At 37.3% G+C, this 18,293-nt stretch overlaps 1 protein-coding gene across 1 annotated transcript in view; it reads left to right on the top strand.

Moving 5' to 3' along the window:
• Positions 1–18,293, top strand: part of LOC138716020 (ATP-binding cassette sub-family G member 1) — a 356,377-nt gene that overhangs the window by 323,712 nt on the left and 14,372 nt on the right. Inside the window, exons 9-11 of the mRNA XM_069848948.1 lie at positions 13,820–13,983; positions 15,180–15,348; positions 16,824–16,924. Of these exons, the coding sequence (XP_069705049.1) occupies positions 13,820–13,983; positions 15,180–15,348; positions 16,824–16,924 (434 nt within the window). The remainder of the gene's footprint in view (positions 1–13,819; positions 13,984–15,179; positions 15,349–16,823; positions 16,925–18,293) is intronic.

Genomic DNA, 18,293 nt, shown 5'->3' with positions numbered 1-18,293 from the left:
TTGATAAAGCGTCGTAAAATAACCTACTAAAATAAATTATTATTATTATTATTATTATTATTATTATTATTAATAAATTGGATACACAGTTTATTTGGAAAACCTTGAGAGCAAGTATCAGCAAGTCGGGAGCGTTACTGAAATTAGTTAAAAGCGTAGTTCACAAGCTGCGAAGAGAGAACATTTTTAATTGGGTTATTTTACGACGCTGTATCAACATCTAGGTTATTTAGCGTCTGAATGAAATGAAGGTGATAATGCCAGTGAAATGAGTCCGGGGTCCAGCACCGAAAGTTACCCAGCATTTGCTCATATTGGGTTGAGGGAAAACTCCGGAAAAAACCTCAACCAGGTAACTTGCCCCGACCGGGATTTGAACCCGGGCCACCTGGTTTCGCGGCCAGACGCGCTGACCGTTACTCCACAGGTGTGGACGAGAACATTTTCTTTATGTCAGGTTTAAAGATGTATTAATGTAAATATATTAACATAATATAGTAACGTGAGATGGAAAATTCGCCATTATATATTTTTTCAGAAACTTTTCCGCCTTACAAATAGTTGCTTTCTTCGTTCCCTCACAACCTCAATAGCTTCACACGTATTCCTCACTCAATATTCTCATCATTTATCAGCTTATCAAATAAAAGTTGTAAGTCGTCTAACCTTTGATGGCTGTGTTACACCCTGTATGATCCGTGATTTAATCAGAGCCGTCTGCTATGCAATAGATACCCATTAATTACAATAGGTGCATCTGCAGTGTGTTCTGTTTCATTTTCATTTAACCATGGTCTTCACATGATGAAAATAGCAATTCGCAAATTTCATTAAATATGGCTAAAAACTGGCAAGATTGCACAATTCCACGTAGATTTGATGAAAGGTTGTCATCTTGCATACGGACCTGTGGTTTCTAGGCACGAATTCATCGTTGACTAGATTGCAGTACGTTAATCAGTGTTATAGATCTCCCGCATTAACATATATACAGGGTGTTTCAGAATTCGGTACACAAACTGGAAGGGGTAGTTGGAGAGGCAAAACAAAACTTTTTTTTTGAGAACATGAAGTCTAAGATTCGCGTATTCCTACTAAGCGATGATCAGTTCGTATTAATAAAAACTGATGAGGAAAACGCTAAAACTTATAGTCCCGACGCTGTTATTTCCGGCGTGACTCCGCCTCTTTGCTTACATCTTAGAAAGTGAAGGCTCTATAAAGTCTAGGTAGGTAGTATCGTTAGCCATTTTTGTTCTTACGTTGCCGAGCTACCATACGAGGAATCTATTTGCCACACCGTTAAACATTATCATGTCGTAGCTCCTATGATAATAAATCAAACGCAATGTAATTCAGCAAATAATTGAGCGGCAAATAACGTCTTCGTGTGCTTTCTGCGAACGCCAACGAAAGAGCTAAAATGGCGGGCGATTAAGTATTTATCGAGCCTTAAGAAATGAATCAGCGAATCACAAGACGCACACGTTTAAATGTAGCCGACCTGCAACGCGATTGGCTGCCGGAAATTAGAGCGACGGGACTATAATTCTTAAATTACCCTAAACAATTGTCCAAAGTGCCCTCCATTCATCTGCAAATAAAGCGCCATACTATGAATTATATGACTCTTTCCAATATCCCTGAAGTACCACGGATTGGCCACCGGCATAGCTCAGCCAGCTAAGGCTCTTGCCTGCCGATCTGGAGTTGCGTTCGGGCGCGGGTTCGATTCCCGCTTGGACTGAACTGGTTGGTTTTTTTCGAGGTTTTCCCCATCCGTAAGGCAAATGTCAGGCAATCTATGGCGAATCCTCGGCCTCGTCTCGTCAAATACCATCTCGCTATCACCAATCCCATCGACGTTTAATAACCTCGTAGTTGATACAACGTCGTTAAATAACCAAGTAAAAAGGCACGGTTTGTTAGTGCTGTTGTGGCTGAGATCCTCTTCGTCGTTGACTGCTGTGGCGAAAACCAAATCGTCCACGTAACTTCACAAACACAAGCAGTAAGGTCTGGTGATCTTGGTGGTCAAGCAACCGGTCCAGCATGACCAATCCATCGGTTTGAGAAGGTGGCATTCAGAAAATGAACATTAATTCGGTAGTGCTCTGGACTGAATTTACTGAGATGTTGCAATTTTTTCTACAAACAAAATCGATTTCCCACAAAATAAAAAGAAATAACCCAAAATGGCAAAAGCAAATTCTGTTTCTTTTGTTTCAAGGATTTACTCTGTCACGTTATTGTCATTGAACATCTTCCGGGCTGAATATATGATTCAGTGGCGGCTGGTGGAGAGAGAGAGACTCTGTGTCACTGCCCTTCTTGTGGAAATACATAATTTAATGCACTTATTTTGTTTTCGCTTAATTTAATGTAATTTCATTACTTAAGTTAAATACGATCGCCGAATAATGTGTCCAGAATTTCGCTGTTAGCCTCTGTGAAGTAAAATTCATTGAAAAATGCTCCAGTTTTCAATTAATAAAAAAATAGAGCTTCATTATTGTACTGTTCCTAAATTTGTTATGTTTCTGTTTCATATTGTGACTTCAACAATTATGAAATATTTCGTTAAAATTTTAAGAACAAAAAAAATTAATTATAAAATTTAAGCGTGATGAAATGGAGTTTCTAAACTTTTGGCTGACTGCATTCACCCATCACTGCTTACGTTAGCTGGAGCAGAATTTCTACTGGTGATGCAAACTGGTTAATAAGACTAATGTATTCGCCTTGGACAAGGTCCAATCAGTCCAATCAATCAATCAATCTTGCTGCTAGGAATCTTTTAATTAGACCTTCTGCTCGTCACAGTTCAAGGTCATTTAAATGAGCAATTTGTATTTCTAATTTGTATTTCACAAATTAATGAGGGAATTTTTTTCTTGATTAGTTTAATTAAGTGGAATTTGAACTGCAGTGGAAAGGGGACAGAATAATGCAGCCTAGTCTCATCAGCTGGATTTACATAGAAATACTTTCAGAACAATTTAGACACTTCCGTGTTAATAAAAGAAAATGAGATAAAGATATGAAATTATTCAGGCCTCTTTCCCTTGCACTTCCAACGCCTATCTTTCCAATAGCGGCGTAATTCGTTTACTTTCTGATTATGTAAAGTGTAAAGAGAAAGTTTTATGATCATAAAAAGATTCGATTTGTAGACCTTCTTATAAATGTGAAGAAAAAACATGAAATAATATAGTTCTGGTTATGCCGTACGTCTGTCCGTGTAAAGTCCGAGAAAAAAGTTTTGTCGCACAGATATTTCATAAGTTTTATTTTATTTTAGTAGGTTATTTTACGACGCTTTATCGACATCTTAAGTTATTTAGCGTCTGAATAAGATGAAGGTGATAATGCCGGTGAAATGAATCCGGGGTCCAGCACCGATAGTTTCCCAGCATTTGCTCATATTGGATTGAGGGGAAACCCCGGAAAAACCTCAACCAGGTAACTTGCTCCGACCGGGAATCGAACCCGGGCCAGACGCACTAACCTTTACTCCACAGGTGTGGACGATACTTTATAAGTTCCAGAAAGGAGGCAGTGCTCATGGTCAGAGGATGAGCGACCTGATTCACAAGAGAACGACTAGTACTTACTTACTGGCTTTGAAGGAACCCGGAGGTTCATTGCCGCCCTCACATAAGCCCGCCATTGGTCCCTATCCTGAACAAGATTAATCCAGTCTCTACCATCATATCCCACCTCCCTCAAATCCATTTTAATATTATCTTCCCATCTCCCATCTACGTCTCAGCCTCCCCAAAGATCTTTTGCCCTCCGGCCTCCCAACTAACACTCTATATGCATTTCTGGATTCGCCCATACGTGCTCCATGCCCTGCCCATCTCAAACGTCTGGATTTTATGTTCCTAATTATGTCAGGCGAAGAATACAATGCGTGCAGTTCTGTGTTGTGTAACTTTCTCCATTCTCCTGTAACTTCATCCCTCTTAGCCTCAAATATTTTCCTAAGAACCTTATTCTCAAACACCCTTCACCTCTGTTCCTCTCTCAAAGTGAGAGTCCAAGTTTCACAACCATACAGAACAACCGGTAATATAACTGTTTTATAAATTCTAACTTTAAGATTTTTTGACAGAAGACTAGATGACAAAAGCTTCTCAACCGAATAATAACAGGCATTTCCCATATTTATTCTGCGTTTAATTTCCTCCCGAGTGTCATTTATGTTTGTTACTGTTGCTCCAAGATATTTGAATTTTTCCACCTCTTCGAAGGATAAATCTCCAATTTTTATAATTCCATTTCGTACAATATTCTGGTCACGAGACATAACCATATACTTAGTCTTTTCGGGATTTACTTCCAACCCAATCGCTTTACTTTCTTCAACTAGAATTTCCGCGTTTCCCCTAATCGTTTGTGGATTTTCTCCTAACATATTCACGTCATCCGCATAGACAAGAAGCTGATGTAACCTGTTCAATTCCAAACCCTCTGTGTTATCCTGAACTTTCCTAATGGCATATTCTAGGGCGAAGTTAAAAAGTAAAGGTGATAGTGCATCTCCCTGCTTTAGCCCGCAGTGAATTGGAAAAGCATCAGATAGAAACTGGCCTATAGGGACTCTGCTGTAAGTTTCAGTAAGACACATTTTAATTAATCGAACTAGTTTCTTGGGAATACCAAATTCAATAAGAATATTATATAAAACTTCTCTCTTAACCGAGTCATACGCCTTTTTGAAATCTATGAATAACTGATGTACTTTACCCTTATACTCCCATTTTTTCTCCAATATCTGTCGAATAAGAACGACTAGTTTATGTAATAAAATTAGTTTTGTTTCGTTGTATGTCTGGTATGACCAGATGTTAAAGCGAGTATAAATAACAGCAAACAAAAACTTAATTACGTGTTATCTTCGTTACATTCTGTTTGTGTTTACCTTTAATGAGGCTCCAGAATTCAGAGGTAGAAAATAATGTATTACAATGATAACATTATAATTGTTCGAATATAAAATATATCGACATAAAATCTTGGCTAGGTTTTACAGCATTCTCTGCTTGAATACCTACCGTACTCCAACCAGGAGAAAGTCTCAGGGGAATGAGACGCAGCGGGGCAATGCTATGAATGAATGTTGATGTCATAAGGTCACACACGTGGGTACACGCATCTCCATTGGCTAACTCTCAAAGCAAAAGCGATAACACTGATACACACATACTTATACTACCCTAGTTACAAAATTAGATCATGGTTAATCTCCTGGGGCCGTATTCATAGACATTCTTAGCGCGGGCTTCCGGTGGATGATCAGCGAACTAACGTTTTTCGTATTCATAAACCAGTGTTAGCGATATGATATCGTCGCCTGAATGCAAGAACTAGGTAACTTGATTTTCATATTTTGTGACTTCGCCTATTTACTTATTTATTGCACAAAGGAATATGTCTCGTTTTCTTTTACCTATTTGTTATATTGGAAAATAGATGTCGCTGGTATCATTCGATCAGTTACCTAGTTCTTGCGTTACATTCTGTGCAATTTTTGCTATGCTATAAAAGAAGTAACTAAAAAACGCAAATTTCGAGTTACCTAGTTCTTGCATTCAGGCGACGATATGATCTGAATCCTGTACAAGCAACTTAACCAGTCGATAGCCGGGGCTAGTTTAGCAAGCTCGTAGCGCGGGCTAGCGAAATGTCTATGATTAGCACCCCTGGTCTTTTAATCTCTCCATACAGGAAATAACATATGCAGGAGAGCGCATGTTTTTTAAAATGACGTTATAACGGTAATATTATCTATCTACTTCGCTCCAATAGATGACGCAACAGTAAGCACATTCCTTTACCGGTTAATCTCCTGGTTGGAGAACAGTATACTGGCGTCATTTTAAATCCTAGTAAATTTTTATATCGTTTTTCGAGGATTCCAGAAAACATGGCTGGGTCAAAATTAATTTATTGATTCTAAAAAATTATTCGACTTTTATTTTAATCGTTATTATTCTTTGTATTTTATATTTTATTTCATAATAAAAAATATATCTGCATTTATTACCTTAAGGTCGATAAATTTAAAAAATATGCTAATAAAAGCTGAAATACAAACTGAAAATAACAAATGAACAACAATGACAATAAGAAATTAAACGTTATTTTCAAATTTATTTAATAAGTAAAATTAAACACATCCAGTCATTTCAAAATAAAGTCCTACGAATTTCACTTAATTCTCCTTGGTTTGTCCGTAACAGCCAACTACACAGAGAAACTGATATTGATACAATCAAACAGTTTATTCATTCACAAGCTAAGAAGTTCTATAACAACCTAGAAAATGTTCCAGGCGCCATCCACTACTCTCTCGGAAGGAAGTCCACATTTCCCACCAGAATCAATAGCCGACTTCCAATGGACCTCATATTATAATCAAAATGTATCATCACACCAACCTATGTAAATAATTATTTATTAACCATTATTTTTGTTCATTGAGGAGCCGAATCTAGGCTGCCCTCAATTCAGTGTCAAGTATTGTATTTATATTTTATTTAGAAATGATCTGTATAGCGCTAAATGCGCTGATCGATCAATAAATTATTAAAAAAAAATTATTTAACATGTGAACAAAATAAGATTCCCTGAAATATAAATAATGTAATAAAACGTGCTGAATTTTACGTGTCGAAGTTCAAATAGAGGTTACTTTACGTTTTTTTGTTATTTACCAAAGTTCCGTGTCGACCTGGTTGGCGAGTTGGTATAGCGCTGGCCTTCTATGCCCAAGGTTGCGGGTTCGATCCCGGGCCAGGTCGATGGCATTTAAGTGTGCTTAAATGCTACAGGCTCATGTCAGTAGATTTACTGGCATGTAAAAGAACTCCTGCGGGACAAAATTCCGGCACATCCGGCGACGCTGATATAACCTCTGCAGTTGCGAGCGTTGTTAAATAAAAACATAACCAAAGTTCCGTGAAACGATAAAAATTTGTGATTTGTAATGAAAGCCACTGTATACTCGTACAGTCTGGATCGCCCGTTAGGATTTTTTTTCCAAGTATCAATTTCTAAGCACTGTAATTGTTGTCCTGCATTTTACAATACATTACTAATAGCAGCCTAATGGCTATAATTACAGTAGTTATGGTCATTTTCTTTTCTCTTTTATTCTTAAACTGACTCTTAAAGGAAATTACGGTATGTAGTATTTGCAGCTTACGTAATCGCATTTTACTGCGAAACATTGGGGTCAAGGTCGGGTGCTGGCTTGGAAAGGAAAGTGATCCTAGTTCTTGTCGACTTGCATGGCAAGTGACGACAGAGCCTGTGTAAATATTCCACTCACGTCTAAAATACCGTACGCAAATAATCCAAAGGTCTAAAGCATTCAAGAGCATTTCTGTAGCCCTGGAAAATTTATTTGTTTAGAAATTGATTACAACAGTTCACAGAAAATGTCAGTGATCGAGCCATCATGTTTACCAATAGATCTAAGGTCCGTGCGTTCAAACATGACTAAGGATGACGGAGGTGATAAAATTGCCGAACAGTCTTAAAAATAGCAACCGATACTATTACGTCAATACTTAGACTATCTCCCACAATAGTACAGCCATCGCCGCCGACACCATTAACACCGTCACCACATGTATTACCATCAATACCGTCACCATAAGTAGTATCATCAACACCGTCTGTGCCAGTATCGTCACCACAGGTAGTACCATCAGTACCGTCACCACAAATGGTACCAACATTATCGTCACCACATGTAGGCTACTACGATTAATACCGTCACCATAAGTACTATCATCAACACCGTCACCACAGGTAGTACCACCAGTACCGTCACCACAAATGGTACCAATATTATCGTCACCACATGTACTGCCATTAATATCGTCATCATAAGTAGTATCAACACCGTCACCACAGGTAGTACCACAGTACCGTCACCACAAATGGTACCAATGTTATCGTCACCACATGTACTACCATCAGTACCATCACCATAAGTAGTATCATCAACACCGTCACCACAGGTAGTACCACAGTACCGTCACCACAAATGGTACCAATGTTATCGTCACCACATGTACTACCATCAGTACCATCACCATAAGTAGTATCAACACCGTCACCACAGGTAGTACCACAGTACCATCACCACAAATGGTACCAATGTTATCGTCACCACATGTACTACCATCAGTACCATCACCATAAGTAGTATCATCAACACCGTCACCACAGGTAGTACCACAGTACCATCACCACAAATGGTACCAATGTTATCGTCACCACATGTACTACCATTAATATCGTCACCATAAGTAGTATCATCAACACCGTCACCACAGGTAGTACCACCAGTACTGTCACCACAACATGTTAGTAAAAAAAAAAACTAAATCCATGGCGCTGCAGACCTTTGAAGGGCCAACACCGACCAGTCGGCTGCTGGCCTCACGTCCACATGCCGAAACAGAGGTGGACGATCATCCAACCAGAATGGAGGTATCGTGTGGTTAGCACGATGATCCCCCCACGCCGTTACAGCTAGTTTGCGAAACCGGATTTTTGCTACCTATCGTAGCTTCCCAAGTGCATCACGATGCTGGGTGGGCACCGGTCCCATACACTGGCCGAAATTTCATGAGAAAATTTCTTCCCCTATGAGGATTCGAACCAGCGCTCATTCCATAACGCGAGTCCTAGGCAGGATGCCTTAGACCACTACGCCACTGCGCGGGACACAATATGTTAGTACCATAATCAATGGCACCACACATTAGTAAGCCACCGGCGTAACTTGGTCGATTAAGGCACTTGCCTACCGATCCGGAGTTGCGCTCGGGCACGGGTTCGATTCCCGCTTGGGCTGATTACCTGGTTGGGTTTTTTCCGAGGTTTTCCCCAACTGTAAGGCAAGTGTCAGGTAATCTGTGACGAATCTTCGGCCTCTTCTCGCCAAATATCATCTCGCTATCACCAATTCCATCGACGCTATATAACCTCGTAGTTGCTACAGCGTCGTAAAATAACCAAGTAAAAAAACCACATAGTGCCATTAGTACCGTCAGAATCATGATAAATTAAATAATAAAGCGCAGTTTTATCCGCAACTCATTTCGAATTCCAGAAAAGAAACGAAACATTTATAACTTAAGCCTAAAGCGTTTTATTATTTTATGCTCGACCATGCCGAAATGTAGTAATTATACACCTGGTAGCAGTCCTTTAATGCATGTCATTAAAGTACACCTACTCATTAAAGTACAGATGTACAGCCAATGACAACTCAGCTTTGTACCGTTATAAAACCGCAAGTATCGATTATTCTCGGATATGCAATCGAAAGAGAATTAGCGAAAAGTCACGGAGGCTGGAAATCCAATACTGTTGCAGAAGGTTATGTTCTGTTACTATAATAATTAGCGTTAATTGTAAATAATATTCAAATAAATTCAATTTGTCATCTCGTTTTTCAATGTCGAATTCAATAATCAAAGTTATATCAAGTTTAACGGGATTACATCAAGGTCAATGACATTGTTCTTCGGAAAAAATCAATACTTTCGCGTCTGCGCACATCTCACAATTCACGACCTAGAACAAGGTCACTTCCGATCTTGTCAGATACAAATAAAATGTATACATCTGAATAATTTCAAGTTAGAAATATGGTCGAGCATAAAAAGTCGTATGACACTTGCCTACATAATGGTAATTAAGACGCTCGTATGAATATTATGAAACTCGCTTGCGCTCGTTTCATAAACATCCATACTTGCGTCTTAATTACTATCATTATAGGCTCGTTGCATAATGTACTATTACTTGCATGACTGTGTATTGTATCTTATTACGTTAATTTGTTTTAAGAAGGAAAAAAGAGCTCATATTAAATCTTGCATTTGATATTAGATTAGAACATATCTTCGGTACTTTTTATCTATTTCTCATTGTTAAACCATCATATCACTGTCATTTCTGTTATTAGTATTGTGAAAACCTAGCAACTGGATTTTTCAGACCATACATTCATTGCAGTCGCAACGTGTTTAAGAAAAACACTTCTCTTGAAATCAGTTAGAAAAACTTGTATTTCCATAATGTCTCGATTGTATAACTTATTAGGAGCAAAAAATATTCTGAGCAATTAAACTTGTTTTCCGTCCTAGCCTCGAGTTGAAAAAACCGCTGTCTAGTGATAAAGTTGTCTTGAGGCTTTAAATCAGAGTTGCCAGTCGTCCTCGATTTCCCAGGATTGTTCTGGATTTTAATGGTGTCTTGTGTCCTAGATTGAGTTGTATTTGTCCTGGAATGTAAAATATGTAAAAAAAAAAATCAAATATTTGTCCCGGAATCTAGAAAAATGTGAAAAAAATTCAATTTTTTTTTGCTAGTTTCTATAAAGTTGTTTTTAAAATTCGTTATTCATTTTTTTCAAGATCATGTCCAACTTCGTCCTCATGGCCTCCTATCGGGTTCTATTGAAATAAAATCGATACTAATATAGAATGTATTACGCGATGTGCAGTATTTTCATTCTTTACTCTCTTTGGAAGTATTAATATGATTTAAACATTGCATTATCGCGCATTTTTCATGTATAGGTGAGACTGTATTATGACATTTTTCCAGGCTTTGTTAATAATTCAAACGAAATTTCATAATCTAGCAAAAATGCAAGAAATCAAGAACTTAGGCCCTGTCTAATTAGACGAAATATATACATAAAATCAATTGAATTGCAAATTTAATTCAAATGTTTAATGACGTTAAGGTGTGCACCACGTAGTATCCTAGATCATATATGTAACAGATAGGTCAGCCTTATAGGCTTTGACATTAACAACTTTTGTCAGGTTTACTACGCTGCCATCTAGTTGTTACATACGGAGTCACGTCATAATTCCCATTTGAACTGCATTAGCGACTGTGCTGCCATCTCGTGTTCGTTTACGGCGGACGGGTGGCGATCCTGGCGGTTGTTCTCTTCAAAGTGCTGCCGATTTTAATATAGCGATGAGTTATCTGTTACATATATGATCTAGGGTAGTATCACCATGTCTTGGATTCCTGATGAGAGAATCTTGCACCTCTGCTTTACAGTTAACAGCCAGAACACATCTATGATGAGGTTTGAATCTAAGTATGACGTCTAGTGCAGTCAAATATGGTTTCATCTGTGTCAAAATGTGTTAAAAAATGTTTCCTGGAAAGCTTCTTTTGACGGATTGGTCTCCGACTTCGAGGTAAAGTTGGATCCTACATTATACAAAAACTCTGGTATAGTCTTTCTGATTTATCCCTTTTCATCATCTTAGCTACAGAGTTCCCAAAAATTAGTGGCTTTACGAGTAATAAAGCAATGATCTGTGGTGTTTACATAACGGTCCGGACTAGGAAGCACAGTTTCAAAACAGACATTATCTATGATGAAATGAGAGTGGAGAGTAGTTGTCAAGGTTCTCGTGACATAACAGTCCAGGCTGAGTTAGCTAAATTTCCTACCTAACCAAATAGCGTTTCGCTCCAGTTATCCAGTGTGCCTGATGATGGAACAAAGAGTAATTCCGAATAGTTGGAGGCATATTTTTTTACTACATTGATGCAATATGCAACACGCAACCCAGTTCAATCGTTTTTATTTTGTCATACGAAATGCAATGACTTCTTTTATTCCCTAAAGCCAAACGTCTGCACTACCGTTTCCTTCTCTGCGGCCAGCAAGATAGTTTCAAAAGAATCTCTTGGATAGTCACTAATCGTGGCCACTAATTTATTACCAGAGACCGGAACTTTGGCAGAATGTCTTTTTAAATTTGTTAAATCTATCTTCATTTTGAAAGTAAACCTGCACGAATTATACCTTTGTGATTGAAACGTCACAGTTTTATGTTGCCCTTTTCTACCTTTTTAATATAAATGCTAATTTACAAAATAAATCCTTTTTTTTTTGCCTTTATTTGATTATTTATCTATTATTAATTTATTATTAAAAATTGCCTACAGGTATATTTTTATTTATTTCTATAACCGCTACAATGAAAGTGACTTCACCGAATGTATATTATTGTCTTTGTCAGTTCATATTCTCTTTGCAACAATCAGTGCTGCCGAGCAAAAAGTATAACAGTAAGCGTTTTAATTATCGCTTGTGCTTATTTGACAAGGCAACAATGAGTGCGGGTCTAACGTTATTTTTAACGGTTATTTTTCTTTCAGTTTTAATTGCGACGTTGTTGTAGCTATACTCCCGTCGCTCTAATTTCCGTCAGCCAATCGCGTTGCAGGTCGGCTACATTTAAATGTGTGCGTCTTGTGATTCGCTGATTAAGACAATATTCATTTCTTAAGGCTCGATAAATACTTAATATAATCGCCCGCCATTTTGGCTCTTTCGTTGGCGTTCGCAGAAAGCACACGAAGTCTTTATTTGCTGCAATGTTATTTATGTCCCACCCACTATAGAGACACAGGCCAATTTTACACATCTTTAGTATAACTTGTTGCTTCTTTGACAGGTTAGGTTTGGTTAGTTTAGGTTTTTGTTATAGCCTACTTTGCATATACGATTATAGCGCAACATTGGCAGTGATAAAAGTGAAATATTCGTTCTGTGGGCGTTGGATACTCTGCATTCACCTTATTTGTTGAATTACAGTGCGTTTGATTTATTATCATAGGAGCTACGACATGATAATGTTTAACGGTGTGGCAAATAGATTCCTCGTCTGGTAGCTCGGCAACGAAAGAACAAAAATGGCGAACGATACTATCTACCTAGACTTTATAGAGCCTTGACTTCCTAACACGTAAGCAAAGAGGAGGAGTCACGCCGGAATAACAGCGTCGCGACTATAGCTAAATATTTCATATCGCAACATATCAGTACAACCAAACACAAAAATGCACTTTCCAAGGCTACTGGGAAGAAGTAGGCCTAACAGTAATTGCAACATCGAGTCGAAAATCTCAATTTGCATTCGACTTATGTAAAGCTTTTCTTGCTGCCGAAATCCCTTTGTGGAAAGTGCAAGGTTTTTATAATTGCCTTTGCGTATTTTAGCTATTTGTAATGCCTTTTTGCTTACCTATTTTAGCTATTTATAATGCCTTTTTGCCTACCTATTTTAGCTATTTATGATGCCTTTTTGCCTGCCTATTTTAATGATTCATAATGCCTAAACTTCCGGTCTCTGTTTATTACATTGGACTGCAACTCTTCATCATCAAAGCGCTGCGATGCAAGCATGAATAGATGGTAATAACTAGGCGCCAAATCAGGGCTGTATGGAGGATGACCAAACACTTCGCAGTTAAAATTTTTAAGTTCGGACACAACGCTGTGCAGTATGCGAGCGGGCGTTGTCGTGCAATGTGATGGATTTCAGCCGCTTTACAGTTTTCGACACAAGAAAGCGTGACTAACAGCTGGCGGGATTGTCAATTAGAGCACGTTTTGAACACGCGTAGCACTGCGAGTAACAGCCGCACGATCCTTTCTGTACCATTGCTCGAAGCGAACTGAATCACACAAAATTAACGGCAAAGACGGTATCGCTACGTCGATTACTGCGCGCTCTATATAAAAAACGGAATGAATAACCCACATATCTCGATATATGTCACTCTGCAAGACTTAGGGTACTAGTTTATCAGGAGTTAACTATTGATCCTAATGAATGTATCTTGTTTATATTTCGTGTGTATGCGTTAGATTGTGTTATAAGAGTAACTCACCTACTTGCCTAGCACACTCAAATAATGTTGACATCCCACAGCTGTTGATAATAATTATTATTCTTTTTAACAGATTCACAAGCAAAGGATGAGAAATCTGCGAAGTGTGCTACCCTGGCGAGCAGTGAGAATTCGTCGATTGAAGACATCCCAGACACGGCGTGCGCCCAAGCGTCTCTCTTTGCTCAGTTCTTCCTGTTGTATTACAGGAATATTCTTGAAGAGTACAGAAATTATGTAAGTAAGGTTACTACACCTATAGCCAGGGTTACCTGTACGTATTTTACGTGTAATGTAGAAAACTGTTTTATACACGGGGTAATAAACTAACATTTATTGATTTTGACAATCTAAACATCAATTACTTCATTCCTTGTAAGTACTGATAAGAAAAATGTCTGTTGCAGCAGAAAAAAAATTGTTTTCTTTTTTTGTGATTTTATACTGTAGTTTTTACATAGATTATAACATTTGTTCATACTTACTTTCATTCACTCTAATACTTAGAAAAATAGCAATGCTTTGCTTACTTTCAGTTTGTTTGTTGGAAAAACCTCCATAAGATCCTAACTAATTAATTTTTGTGGGATTTTATATTTATTATAAAACACAACTAATAATGAATAAACCTAACATTTAGTAAGTAATATCACTTGTTAAAATAAAATTGATTAAACTAAACAGTTTTTATTATAATGATGTACCGAAGTACATAATAAATGCTTTCATTTTTCCAGCATTCATTTATGCCTTCATTTGTTAACGTTTCTATGCCAACAAACCTACATCACAGTCATGAAGCTTTAGTTGATGAGGGTACTAGGAACAATAGACTGTGGCGGTACTGTTTCACATTGTATGTGATGAGGCAATAGTAGCGATCTCGGTGGTTAGTAATTATCTGGGATGCATATTCTCTACGTATTGAGCTTCGTGACTATATACTAGAACTAGACTGTGCCTACATCTTCATGAAAATGACATTACAATCAACACTAACTCATGCCACAAAGGATTAATTAGTAATACACAATCTATGACAAGGCATTCTTCCCACATGCGGCTACAGTTAAGGAGTAATGCTGCAAAGCAAGATAGTCGCTGATTCGATTCACGATGGGGTCATAGATTTTTTTTAAACTGATCTAATCCTTCCTGACCGCTCTATGGTCCTGAGTTTCACTCAACCCCAAACAGAAACTAGTAACAGGGGCATTTTCTTGGAGGGTACTTACGGCTGACCATTTATGGGCGTCTATTAGCAAGTGGGTTCGGACCGGAAGATCCCGGGTTCAATTCCTGATTGTGACGAAATTTTTAGTGCTGATACTAGTATTTCTGAATATGTGTCGTTATGCATCCAGATATATTGTGTAATTATTCCTTCTTCAAATGTTGCAGTAATGTTGATTTGTTAATTTTTTTTCTTTCAGAAATACTTCTTGATTCGTTTGTTAGCGCACATTGTGATTGGAATCGTATTTGGCTATCTCTACAAAGGTGTTGGATCCAAGGCTACTTCAGTTTTTGGCAACTTTGTATACCTGTATGGTAGTCTTCTGTTCCTTGTATATACCGGAACAATGGCAGTCACAGCCACATGTAAGTACTACTTCTTCAGTGGTTCCATGATTCTTTTAACAAGAAATTATCTATTAACAAAAGTAGGACTACTATACTGAAGTGGAAGCATGTATTTGTGATAGCATAGCAAAATATTACAGGAGGTAGATAAACGTTGCAATCTCGGTTTATGAATAAGGTTGCCACATTTTTTTTTTCTCAGACAACAGAGAACAAACTTCACATTGCCAAATTGAAACTTATGATCGGAACAAAATGCAACAGCGTTAGTAACTTTGAAAACTATGTTCCTATTTTAGAGATTCGAACCAAATTTTCATATTATGTTTCCTGTGATATTATATTTAAATGTCCACACCTGTGGAGTAACGGTCAGCGCGTCTGGCCGCGAAACCAGGTGGCCCGGATTCAAATCCCGGTCGGGGCAAGTTACCTGGTTGAGGTTTTTTCCGAAGTTTTCCCTCGATCCAATATGAGCAAATGCTGGGTAACTTTCGGTGCTGGACCCCAGACACATTTCACCGGCATTATCAGACGCTAAATAACCTGAGATGTTGATACAGCGTCGTAAAATAACCCAATAAAATAAAATAATAAATTTAAATATCGAATATTTGAAAGTGATATTGATTTTGTAGTTTTTGAGTACCGTTAAATGGGCAAACTTGGAACATTATCATAGGGTATTTTCGTTTTGTCACAGTGGCAACATAATCTTCACTTGTTACTTTGTTGTGCAGCACATTGGTTCTATTACAGTTTGGTGTTACTGAGTCAAAACGAAAATACCCTATGATAATGTTCCAAGTGAAAACACTGTTCCAAGTTTGCCCATTTGACGGTAATAAATTTGTATTTGTTATTTGTTACTCCTTCCCTTCCAAAATATGTTATAGCAACAAACAAAACAAGTTTGATTATTGCGCATGCGCGCACGAAATGTTTCGCGGTGTGGTATTCTGTTCAGTAGTGAAGGGACTATCAGACAGTGCAGTTGTGAATGTTTCTAGGCTTCTGTACTGAATCAAACTGTAATATTTAAGTAGTTCATTATGAGCAGAAATCAAATGAGCACCTGCTGTAGTGTTCCTGTTGCAGAAAATGTAAAACTAACCCAGTCAATTTTAAGTAGAACATCTAATTCAACAGTCGTAGGTACAAAAACGCGTTGTAATTTATTGCATTTTTTATGTTAATTGGCTTCTCTCAAAACAATGTTTTTTTTTTGTTTTGTTTGTTTTTTTTTATTATTAATTTGACATCGCACAGAATGAAAGAAGAAGAAGAAAATATATTGAAAATATAAGAAGAATGATAGGACCGACCAAATTTATCATTGCAGAAGGTTTTCTAGTTATATTGGTTTTCGTTTTATGAAAGTTCGATTGTACGAGAAAGTATCAAACTTATATGCCCCAACCTTAAACTACTCAATTTTGTACTGTAGTTGTTTCACTATTTGATGCTTAATGTGGATGTTTTTCTTTCGACAGTTCCTTTGCAAATGAATGTACTGAAGAGAGAATACTTCAACCAATGGTATTCGTTACTTCCCAGTTTTCTTGCTACAATTTTTTTGGAGATGCCTATTCAGGTAAGCATCAGATGTAAATTTACGTTATTCTTCTTGGAATGTAAAATACAGAACAACTAGTTAATTTCTTAAATCTGCAAAGTGAGACATTTGGACATTACAAATAAGAAATTAGTTTTCTTTATTTCGTAAATGTATGGATTTATTTCAACGTTTCCTGTGTTAATTTATTTTGTGTGTTTGTGCAGGGGCTTATACAGGCAGGAAACAAAGATACAAAAAGTTACGAAATGTTAATGTCATGTTTTTCTCCGATAAGTTGCAGCAAGTACAGTAATGTGTGATTGAATAGATTTTCAGTCAAAGAAACTTATCATATAATAGTACATTATGCAACGAGCCTATAATGAAGGTAATTAAGAAGCGAGTATGGATATTTATGAAACGAGCGCAAGCGAGTTTCATAATTTTCATACGAGCTTCTTAATTACCATTATAGGCGAGTTTCATACGACTTTTTATGCTCGACCATATTTCTAACTTGATATTATTAATTTTCTTTGTATCTGACCTTGATCAATGTCCCGTATGTTGTGAGATGTGCGCAGACGCGAAAGTATTGATTTTTTCCGAGGAACAGATGTCCACATTGACCTTGCTAGGCCATAAGAACCTACAGAGATAACATTCAAATTAAATTAGACATTGAAAAACGAGATGACAAATTGAATTTATTTGAATATTATTTACAATTAACGCTAATTATTATAGTAACAGAACATAACCTTCTGCGACAGTATTGGATTTCCAGCCTCCGTGACTTCGCTAATTCTCTTTCGATTGCATATCCGAGAATAATCGATACTTGCGGTTTTATAACGGTAGAAAGCTGACCTGTCATTGGCTGAACAGTTGTAACCTGAGTCGTCATTGGCTAAAAGACCTGACCTTTAATGAGTAGGTGTACTTTAATGACATGCATTAAAGGTTTGCTACCAGGTGTATAATTACTACATTTCGGCATGGTCGAGCATAAAGATAATAGGTTAACAAACCATTACAATATTTATTGGGATATAGACTAGTATATGTATTGTAATGATTTGTTAACCTATTATCTTTATATGATAGTTTCTTTGAGAGAAAATCTATCCAATCAGATAATATTGTAAAAAGTTATGATTTCAAATAAGTCACGTTAAAGGAGCCATGAGGAATTTTAAAAGCAATCTTATTTGAATCGGGGATTGCAGAAACAGCACATGCTACGAAAACTAAATTTTTCAGTAGATACAAAAAACAGTATTACTGGTGCTAGACCACATCAATGGTTATAGTACTGGCTTCTTCAGACAGAAGCCTAATAGATGTGTTGCTTTATACCAAATTTATTTCAATCTAATGAATTGTTAATGAAATAAATCAATAT

Source organism: Periplaneta americana, chromosome 2 (assembly GCF_040183065.1).
Source record: "Periplaneta americana isolate PAMFEO1 chromosome 2, P.americana_PAMFEO1_priV1, whole genome shotgun sequence".
NCBI lineage: Eukaryota > Metazoa > Arthropoda > Insecta > Blattodea > Blattidae > Periplaneta > Periplaneta americana.
Note: the sequence above shows the minus strand (reverse complement) of the source record. Positions and strands in the feature narration are given on the sequence as shown.